At 35.8% G+C, this 11,332-nt stretch overlaps 1 protein-coding gene across 1 annotated transcript; it reads left to right on the top strand.

Moving 5' to 3' along the window:
- Positions 1 to 1,201: 1,201 nt before the first annotated feature.
- On the top strand, positions 1,202 to 7,298 carry LOC134005651 (SLAM family member 7-like). The gene is made up of 7 exons (XM_062444598.1): positions 1,202 to 1,650; positions 3,786 to 4,088; positions 4,901 to 5,194; positions 5,924 to 6,025; positions 6,288 to 6,346; positions 6,508 to 6,579; positions 6,983 to 7,298. The coding sequence occupies exons 1-7, from the start codon at positions 1,581 to 1,583 to the stop codon at positions 7,058 to 7,060; spliced, it is 978 nt and encodes a 325-aa protein (XP_062300582.1). The 5' UTR covers positions 1,202 to 1,580; the 3' UTR covers positions 7,061 to 7,298.
- Positions 7,299 to 11,332: the final 4,034 nt, after the last annotated feature.

Genomic DNA, 11,332 nt, shown 5'->3' with positions numbered 1-11,332 from the left:
AGACAGAGGTTACAGACCCTGATGTAGACTCCTCCCATAATATCATCATTATCCTTCCTCATTGCAGTGTGACTTATCAGTTTGAAGCTACATTTTTTAAACCATATCTTGAGTTGTGTTGGGAAATTCTCAAGTACACTTCAAGTTGTATACTTAAAGTCTAGTCTTTAATCAAATTTGGGTTAGAAACCTTTTATAAACTATATATTACAATCTTTGTTGTGCGTTTTCTTTATACTTTTAAAGAATTGGTTAATGCCCACATATGAATCATTTTCATATTAGCGAAATCTCTTCTAGCAGCTCTACACTCCACCCAGATGAATCAGATTTTAACCAAGCCATTGCACATCCTAAAGACTCAGCTTTTACACAAATATAATGAGACATGTAGTGAGGAGAGACAGATCATGGTAGGTTTGTCACACACATGTAGGCCTATCCACTGGTCAAATTCACTTCCCGTTTGCTATTTAGGTACCACAAGGCCCAATCAGTGAGCACAAACCCTCTTTTGGCGAAGCATCATCATCACCAATTGAATGCAATGGGCTACAAAGATGGCCTTTATCTTGATGGTGGATAGTTCACTTCCCTCTTTTTCATACATTCACAAAGGCCACTTAAGTAATATTTGCTTGAAATGCATGCAATTGTTGGCCTAATCATGCGAGCACGGATGCACACACTACGGATAACCCCTGGCATCTCAATACATATGTTTAAGAAGGAGGATTCACCCCTTCCTCACTAGGGTTTGGGCAGTGGGGGTACTGCCTTGCTTCTGCTGCAACAACCTTTTCAGACTACACATTCATGTCTTATTTTAAAGAAAAAAGCCCAATAATGGTCACGGCATTAAAAAGTTGTTAGTTGTTGATTTGGGAGGGGATGCACTTACATCTCTTTCTACCACAGAGGTTGAGGTTGCACTTACTGCAGGTTGCATTGCAAACAGATCTGTCAAATGATGCTACATATATTTTTGAGAATCTTCATCATGCGTGACATTATAATGATTTCAACATGGTGACATGCATGATGGCTCATATCCTCTTTCTCAAAGGCTATCAGAAAAAAGGCACAGGCCTCAATTATTCACACAGCTCAGTAGAGCTTGCTTGCAGTTGCTTATAGATAGATTGTTTCTTAGCAAAAGTTACTTCATGTAGAGGTGAATATAAGATTAAAAATATGGTCAGGCTTACCAGTGATTGTAGCATACAGTCATAAAGGTAATCTTGAACGTTTATTTTGGATATCTGATTGTAAAACCTCACAGTGTGATAGTTATAGTTCAATCGAATACACAATAGACGGCAGTGATTTAGCTAAAGATCGGGTCGATTTAGTTTTATTGAACTCTTTTAATATTTTCCAGTTTTGTTATTTCTAATGTGCATCCGTTTTACCTCGCAGTATATCAGACCAGGCCAGGCTTCTATATTAACAGAAACTTCAACTACTCTCCACCCCCTCACTCACTCGCTCGCTCGCTCTCTCTTTTTTTCCTGCTTGTCACTTGTCTCAGAGTTTGGTAGACCAGAGGAGGAAACAGACGTGTTCCTCTTGCCACCAAGATGGTTGGCTGTTGCCTGAGCTACGTCCTTAAACACAGTGCTGTGCTACTTCTTTGGGCTTTCCTCCATGGTATGTACACCTCTGCTCAGTATGTTTATGTAGTTTTACTGTTTTTAAAGGTATTTGTTTGCCTGTCATGAGCTCAGAATAAAGCATGTAAGTCAAGATTGCAGAATGTACTGAATGTGCATCTGGGGAAATGACGTGTCTTCCTAGGAAGATGCCTTCAGTTTTTGCACTTGTGCAATTGCAAGAAAACTACATCTAAATGCACCAATTCAAAATGCAGCTGTGGCTTCAAAGCTATTGTAATAATATGCTGATTTGAGAATGAGGACATTCAAGGAACCATATCTTCAACTCTTAAAAAGCATGTTTTCCTTCTCTCTTAACAAAAAGTCATGTGCTAATGGTGCACAGTATTTGTTCAAAATGTGAACTACCCATTTATTTATTTTAGGTTTGAGTATTTGTTTATTTGTTTGTGATTCTTTATTTGCGGATAGACTTTGTGTTTTGTGGTGCACTGCGTCAGCAAATTTCCTGCTGCATCTGCTTGGCAAAAAACTTCAAAATGTTGATGCAACTCTGGAATGATTCATCCTCTGTCTTTCCTTCACTTCCTCTTTGACTTCTTAAAAAGAGGATTGCCAGTTGGAGCTAAATATACTTGTGTTATATATCTTATATGTTATCATACCTTTATATTGAATTCAGATCGTTTACTGTAGAGATGAACATTAGCTGCTTAGAGAGGAACAAGGGGGGTGTGGATATTTCAACATTTGCAGAAGTGGGAGATTACATCAGCACTAATTAAAAAAAGGTGTCATTTATTCACATTTGAAAGATACAGTTTTAATATGGTGTCAATATTTATTTGGTAGCAAGTCTATATTTGTTACTTGGATACACTTGTCAGGCCTGACAGCAACCACGTATCTGAAGGCTGAAACAGTTGTTTAGCTCCCACACACTACAGCAGCAGATGAATTGTACATTTCCTGAGTAGCCCACCAGCAGCAGCCGCACTGACCGAAAATGATGTACATTTACATACAGGTAGCTTTACTGTTGCCATTGTCATCTACGTAGAGTCTGTGGTCACAGCTTTTGTTTTTTTGGGGTAATGGTGCACTGGTTAGTGTGTCAGCTATTGTCGTCATGGAGACTACTGTTGTGGGGGGCAGGTTTCTTACTCTAAAGGTTCAGTTGGTCAACCTGACTATCTATCGCTAACACTGAGCCTTTTATATTTTATTTTGCAATTATGTGTTTAGTTGAAAATCAAATCTGGTTATTAGTAATCTGATTTAAAAAACAACTCATCTCCTCATCTCTTTATTTTCTGCCCCAGTGGCTGATATAAGGTTATGTAAACTTAATATGGTTCAGTTAAGGTACTTCACACTTCACTAGGATGTCTGAGTTTCATTGTGCAGAATGATGTATGTGCAGAGTTTTGACAGTAGAAAGCTGTTTTCACACTCGTCTGCTGAAAGTGGAAAGTTTCTCTGTGTTTATTGAGATTGGGAATTTAAGGTGTGTACCTGCTAGCATGATTTGTGACATCACAACTAGTTTGGACTTAATCGTGGTCCTGTATGCAACTTATAAAAGAATGATGTGCAGACTTAAAAACCTCCAGTGCACATACTCGAAGAACGGACATTACAGTGAAGTAGGAGACATCTTGTGCCAAGTAGTTCAACTTCTGAAAGGAATAATATTTGCACATTTATTAAATCTTGTAATTTAAGCATTTTAATGAAGTAATTGGACTGTTTTTTCATTTAAAAAATGTATGTTAGACACATACAACAGTATTCTTTATGTATATTACAACATGTCTGGACGGTCTCTTTAAGGAAAAGCTCAGGTCACTGTTAAAAGAAAACAAAGGTAACTGTGGGTATGGACAGGAAACAAGCAAAGTGCTGAAGGACAACATTTTGTATGCTGCTCATCATTTCATTAATGTAATGTTGTCATGCAATGTAATTATTTTAAGCTATGTCACATCATGTATGTCATGAATGTAATGCTATGCTACTGCTACTTTATGTTGTGCTACATCAACGTGTACTGTTACACTTTGCATACCAGGAATACTCACTGTGGATTTAAGTAATTTAAAGAAACAAATGTTTCAATAACCTTTCAGACAGATTATACTCACTCTGTTGTTTGCTCATGTGTTTCAGATGTGGAGGCTTCCAGTTGTGATCGTATCATTAATAAAAAAGTTGGAGACACTGTGGAGCTTTCATCATGTTTACCAACTGAAGGGGTCACAGTAGCAATTTGGCAATATAACAATACAAAAGTAGCAGACATGGATATAGGTGACGCTAAACATCCTCAGTTTATAGGCAGAGTAGAGTTAAACCTAGATTACAGTTTAACAGTGAGAAGACTGACTCCTCAAGATTCTGGTGTTTACAGTTTGACTTCAGAGGTGAATGATAAGCAAAGGGACACAGTCTACATCACTCTGCAGGTTCATGGTAAGCTGCTTCTGTTTCTGTCAATCAAGTGTCCTAATACGTTTTTACCTATTTACAATAGACTATTATTCATACATGAATGTCATTCTGTCCTGAAAGCCCATTAGCGTTAAATGTTGGTGGCAAAGCTGGCATCTCATTTCTAGCTGCTGACTGTATTTTGTTGGCTGAAATGACGAGTGTTGCTAGCTGATTTGATCTAGCTCTGTGTGCTGGTTAAAACAGCCTTCTTCAGCTGATGTTTTGATGTTTTTATTATTTGTTTTAAATCTAGGAGTCTGTAAAAGGGTCTTGAATTTGTAACATGCGATTTGATGTCTATATACTGGATATCATGCTAATATATTGAGACTAAAGCTGCATGTCCCAAAAAGTCAGCACCTTCACTACTTAATGATCCATGTAGGAAAAATGGGAGATTAAGTGACATTATTGGTGTATTGCAGAGGATTTATGTATTTCCCACTTTGTTATCACCTTGTACCTTTTTTCTTTCCTGAGACTAAATAAATAAATGGTGCTGATTTATAATTTATTTTTGGGCCAAATTACATTTTTATTGCCTTTAGCATCTTTGATCTAAGGCTCAAAATACTTCTTTGAGCATTTTATTTAATTTATTCATATTTGTGATTTGTGGGAGCTTTTGAAGCTTTGAGAGCACACTATAGAGGTCAAAAACAGTTTCCCAACATAAACAGGATTTAAGGGGATTCTGTCAAACAAGTTCTGCTCAACATGCATTAGTTGGTGTTTTATATGTACAAAAATAATGTCTAATAATCTCTTATTTTCTCTCTCTCTATATATAGCACCGTTAGAGATCATAACGCAGCAGCCTTCCCTGACTGTATATTCCACCTCACGTTCTTCTAATGAATCCTGTACGGTTGTGGGAGAGTGCAGAGCAGCATCTCATACAAAGGTCTCTTACAACTGGACCGTGAGGGGTGAAACTCACAGCGGCTCCAGGCTACAGTACAATATCCAGCCAGAGGATGGAGACATCGAATTCACCTGCACAATTTTCAATGCTGTCAGTGAAACATCTGCATCCCACACAGTGAAGTGTAGTAACAATACTTCCACAGATCAGAATAGAAAAGGTATGTGCACGTAATTATTATTATTATAATTAATATACTTCCTTGGTGTTGAATTCTTAAGTGTTTTTTGATATTTTTATGATATGTTTCAATGATATACATAGAAATGCTTTCATGTGACTATGTGCAATATATGTAAGATATCCATCTCTGCAATTACATTTAAAATAACATTATCTCAAAGTAATCACATTCTGAACAGGGCAACCAGTATTAGACATTGTTTTAACTATTAAGTCATATGAAGCGTCAAATGAAAGATATCTGCAGTTTAATTTTGAATAAAATCTGAAATGTTAATTCCAGATAGTTGTACAATGTAGTTCTGACTGGTTATAATTTAAAATACAGATATTTTTAAATACCTTGCTATTAAATATATTCGGAATTTCTTTTTTTAAATCTAAAACTCAAATATTACCAGTCAAATTACTAATGCTTGCAGAGATATGGTAGTATACACACTGAAGAGGAGATCTTGAGTTTGAGTTATTAATGCTTCGGATATCCATCATGTGAACCTGATGAAAGATAAAACAGCTGCACAGGATGAGCAGAACATCACAGTGATTATAAAGATGATAAAGGCATTTGAGACTAATGAAATCATTTGCTTTTACCAATGTTTTTTTTTTAGCCCTTTTTTGCTTTTATTATTGTAGTAGTATTTATTAAGTATGTAATAAGTGTCAGTCATAGTAATAGCAGTGGTAATACCTTTCATTGCAGTTATCATTTTCGTGGGTGTGGCAGCAGGAAGTTCTCTGATGCTTATCATGGTCGCAGTTGGTATAGCTGTGTGTGTTCGTCAGCGCAAACAAAGACAAGCAAGTAAGAAACTGCTGAATATGGGTCTTTTGCACCATAATGATAATCATATATATATATTTATTTCTTTTTTTCTTTCTCCATTTCTGCTTTTTATCAAAACGTTACTGCTGCATCACTTCCATTTTCCAAACTACAGGCCGGGACAATGGTCAAACACAACGTGCACGTGTAAATCGCGTGCTTAAAAAAAATGACGCTGTTAAAATTATTTTATTTTCTGAATTTTATTTGGTCTTATTTGTGCATTAAAATCTACCACCAGGCAGCGACTCACATGACCTTACAGTGTATGCTGATATCACTGATGTTGCACCTCCAGATGTGAGTATGCTTCACTGTTCACACACTGCTCTGCATAAACTATCTGTCTCTGTTTTGATGACATGTGTACATACACAGAGCATGCATATTTTAACCACTTTGCTGTTTCTCTTTGTCTCTGTGATATTTGTCCTTGTATGAATGCACATTTCAACTTGCAGCGGACAATTACCATGAAGCCATCCTCTTTGTATGACACCATTGATAACAGAACCAACGCATTCACACCTGCGGTAAGAGCAAAACTTTCATGTCTCATGTCTGCTGTTCTTGCAGTTGAGACTGAATTTGTGCCGACAATTTGATTCCCTTCCTTTCACACATGATATGACATGATTACATAATTGTAACTCTGTGAACATCAAGTTTGAAGAGATTTTTACTGCTTTTCATGAAAAAGTAACTCACACTGATGGAATGACTGCTGATAGCTCAAAACATTTTCTGAACATACAATTATGCACATTATGATAAAAATTTGGTAGATAATTTGAATTGTTATACACTGCTCACAGATCCAATCATGCAATCGCTGAGAGATCCTAAATGATGAAATTATTCTTATGACATTTATTCCTCATTTTTCAATGTTTTAGAAGTAAATTATTTAACATTGTGACATTTTCTGTTTTTCAGCCACAGACTGTGTATGACAAGATCCAGTTTAATCGTATGGGGAACTCCTCAGTGTCACCCTACCAAGAAGTTTCATAGGGGATCACAAGGTACAACATGAAATGTCAAAATTTCAAGTTGATGAAGATACATTGATCAGCGTAATATTTGGAAATGGCAAATGACACAATGCTTTCTGTAAATTCTGTGAATACTATTGTGTATTGAGTATAAAAAGTCAATATTGCACCCTCCTTTATCATATTGTATATATATGTGCGTGTGTGTGTGTATATATATATATACACACAGTATATATACATATTTTATTAACAGGGTTAGGGTTAGGTGTTGTAAATTCTGTAAATATAGAGATTATATTTTCAAAATGTTGTCTTCTAGTGCAACTACTATACTCGTTATATTTTTAAATGCTTTTTGTCTGTGTCTGTGCAAATCTTTCTGTATTAAATAACATGCACATGAATGACTATAATTACATTTTGTAATTTTTTTTAATTTTTGCTATCATTTTATTAAAGATTCTTGACTCATTCTTTACTGAAATGCATCATGTACTGTGGATGAATATGTGAACTCATTTGGTATAATGATTTCAAAGAGAGAATTATGAAGAATTACAGCACGTAACTCATATTCATCCAACTCCTGTTATAATTATTTACAGTAATAGGAAACAAGCCCTTCTTGCTAACCAAACAAGATCGTGGTCAGTCAGTTACGATTCTTCTTATTATTCAAATTAACATTCTTAACAATTGTTTTTAGAAGGTATTTTAAGGTTATGTGATTAAGAGGCAAGCACAAACAACTACAAGTTCACTTTTGCACATTTGTTACAAACATTATTTCTACAATTATTGAACATTAAAACTACAACAAATACAATGACACATAATCACACAAATCCAAGGGTGGTCTAAGACCCTTTTTATGTGCAGACATTTTTTGCCTTTTAAAGGCAGCAAAAGCACAGGTGTAGATAGTAATATTAATAATGGCTCCATTTAATTAATTTCTGTAGGCCAGATAAATACTAATTTGCCTGGATAGGATTATGGTGGTGGACAAGGTCAAATGTACATCTTCTTTATTTTCACAACATTTTGATAAACATTTTGAAAACATGTTGCAAATACCACAGCACATTACATAAACGGAATTGTGTCCACATGACAGTTAAGAGTGATGGACATGTCAATAACTCATAAGTGAAAAATAAAAAAACAACAACGCCTCTTTCATACCAGCAAGTTAAGGTTGTCAGTGAGCTACAACCCTTTTTTTCACTTAAACAAGCCATCCTCTGAGCTGGACAATAATATTGTTCTCTATGTACAACGGGATGTGAGACAAGGGGCACAGGGACCGTGCAACAACAAAAAGAGACACTTCAAACAACATTCAATAACCTCTAACCCTTTTTTCCAAACTAAGCATGTGGTATAACTATAAGGAGATCATTCATGTGCGACTGAATGACTGAGGACACTATACCGTATAAGAAGAAGGAATAGGGCTTGTCAATTGTAAAATGTTAAATGCCCTTTATTCCTAACACAGGTTACTTGTTGCTCATTTCATCTTTTCGAAGTTATTTCTGATGAGAATATAACATACATTTCCTAATTGTTGATTGGGGGCAGCAGATCTATGCAAAATTTAAATTTTTGGTTTATTCACTAAACAACAAGAACTGGTGAGTGTAGCCAAGCATGTGCAGCAAACAGTTAGCATTTCTGCTAACAGCAAGCATGCTATCGCTAATCTATATGTGGCCCTGCTAATATAGCATTGAGCTAACTGTCAGTCATGTGTAATCAACGTTTTAATAGTCTTGGGACTAAAGCAGCCTGGAATTATATGATGCACTGCTAGAATGAATATTACATTCTGCTGATCTTTGACTCTGGAAAGCCCCAATGAGGAAAAGAAAACAACAGAAAACTTGCAGCTAAAAACTTCAGGACCTAAACTGTGTGTTAAAATGTGTGTTATCCTACTGGGTGCATGGGCACCACATTCTGGCTCTGGCATGGGGACGGAGCTGATCACAGCCACTCTATTGAATGCTTGTGGTCTCAATGGGCGTGCATGTTTCAGAAGTGTCTATTTATGACGAAAAAAAGCTGCGTCAAGCGGCACAGGGCAGATCAAACTGGGCAGGAAGTCAGACACAGAAACAGCATAGAGCATCGAGTCAACAAAAAACACCTTGTGCAGACTTCTGATTGTATTTCAGCAATAAACACAATTAAAACAGTCAAATAAAGAAACCATTTCACTATGTACAGCTACTACCCGTAGCAGAAGCACAAAAAGCAAGGATAATTACCAAATCAACAAAATTGTGCCATTTAGTTGCACTGCTACTGCAGTAATTACGGTAGCCTAAAGGCACTGTTCAGCTTTGACCAGGCTGCCTTAATTACTGTACTAACAGTGCAACTGAATCAAACAGCGGGGGAGGGGGGGCGGGGGCTTACAGGAAGCCAATGCAGTGAAGCTAAGATGGGATTAATATGATCTCTCTTTTTAGTTTTTGTCAGTACGCAGGCAGCTGCATTGTGGACCAGCTGGAGAGTCTTTAGAGACTTGTTAGGGCAGCCTGATAATAATCAATTAAAGTAGTCCAGCCTGGAAGTAACAAATGCATGGATTAGTTTTTCAGCATCATTTTGAGACAGAATGTGCCTGATTTTTGTAATATTACGCAGATGAAAAAAAGATGAAATTTGTTTTATGTGTGAATTGGAGGACAAATCCTGATCAAATATAACTCCTAGGTTCCTTACAGTGGTGCTGGAGGCCAGAGTAATGCCATCCAGAGTAGTTACCTGTATGTCATTAGATAATGTGTAGCTAAGGTGTTTAGGGCCAAGCACAATAACTTCAGTTTTTTCTGAGTTTAATAACAGGAAGTTACAGGTCATCCAGGCCTTTATGTCCTTAACGCATGTTTGTAGTTAGTTAACTGGTTGCTTTCATCTGGCTTTATTGATAGATATAATTGAGTATTGTCCGCATAACAATGAAAATGTATTGAGTGTTTCCGAATAATATTAGCTAAAGGAAGCACATATAAGGTGAATAATATTGGTCCAAGCACTGAACCCTGAGGAACACCATGTCTAACTTTTGTTTGCAAGGAGGATTTATTATTATTACATTAAATTATTATTTATTTAATGTGCTGATCTCTCCTCTGTTGTCAGTTAATCATGACATAATGATACTTCAACTTCCTCCAGTAATACAAATAGCTTTGCATGATGTCAGCCAGGCTTCCCAAACTCCCATGTCCTTTTTGAAGATGCACCTTCATTTAAAAAACTGGGTTCTTCTTTGGGTTTGTTTTTTTGGTATGTTTCTTAATTTAAAGTTAATTTTAAAGTTATCTTAGATACTTATTTTAGGGTTTTATGACAATACTTTTTAAGTCCCCCTCCACTCAAAAAATGTTTTCTTCTTGCTCCTACAGTTGGATGTTTAAACTTCTCTGTGCAGAATGATTTATGTGCAGAGTTTGATACTAGATGGCTGTTTTCACATTTGTCTGCTGAAAGTGGAAACTTTCTCCATACTCACTGTAAATCGGATTTTAAGAGGTGGGTCTACAAGCATGATTTGTAACATCATAAATAGTTTGTTCAAGTTTAAGTATTTGTAGGGTCATGGCTGTCTACACATTAACTGAAACATTGTGCTATTTTGGTGAAAAAGAACAAGGATTTTATCAAATATACTGTAGGCTACATATTCTTAACAACTGTACTCTTAAAAACTGAGCTTGCATACACTGATTTGAAATTAACTTATTTGTTGTGATAGTTCAATCGTTCAGAGCTTAATATTTACCCTGTTGAAGGCAAGAAAACCACAGTTTATTTAAATATAATTTTTTTATTTGTTTATTTATGCAAAACAACAACAACCCAAAAAAAAGAAACAAATTTACAGAAATGTGTGTTTAAACAATTATATAAACACTTGAATTGGTTTTAAGGTAAACTTATAAATATGAGTAACATGAGAGAAAAAACCTTGATGTGTAAACTATGTCTGAATCTGAGGGCATTTTTATAAATGTGTGTGCACAGATTTACACATCAAGATTGTTATATCTACCATGTGATCTCAGAGGGGCATTGTATAAAAGGAACATTTTTTATAAAAAAAATTACATTTAAATCTATGCCAGCAAGCAAATTTCCCAATTGTTAAATAAGGCATGCTCATACAAATATAAATGGCAGTGTTGAAAAAAAAAAAAAAACTGAAAAATAGCATGTACTCAATATCATGAACATCTTTACTATCAGTTGTAATCACTGTCAGTATGAATCTTTT

Source organism: Scomber scombrus, chromosome 23, assembly GCF_963691925.1.
Source record: "Scomber scombrus chromosome 23, fScoSco1.1, whole genome shotgun sequence".
In the NCBI taxonomy this organism is placed as follows: Eukaryota; Metazoa; Chordata; class Actinopteri; order Scombriformes; family Scombridae; genus Scomber; species Scomber scombrus.
This window is presented reverse-complemented; position numbering and strand designations above follow the sequence as displayed.

Bases quoted from the DNA above. Each gene is read 5' to 3' on its own strand.
- LOC134005651 (XM_062444598.1), top strand. From the start codon at position 1,581: ATGGTTGGCTGTTGCCTGAGCTACGTCCTTAAACACAGTGCTGTGCTA. The intron at 5,195-5,923 runs GTATGTGCACGT...CTTTCATTGCAG, and splicing joins CACAGATCAGAATAGAAAAG to TTATCATTTTCGTGGGTGTG. The intron at 6,026-6,287 runs GTAAGAAACTGC...ATCTACCACCAG, and splicing joins GCGCAAACAAAGACAAGCAA to GCAGCGACTCACATGACCTT.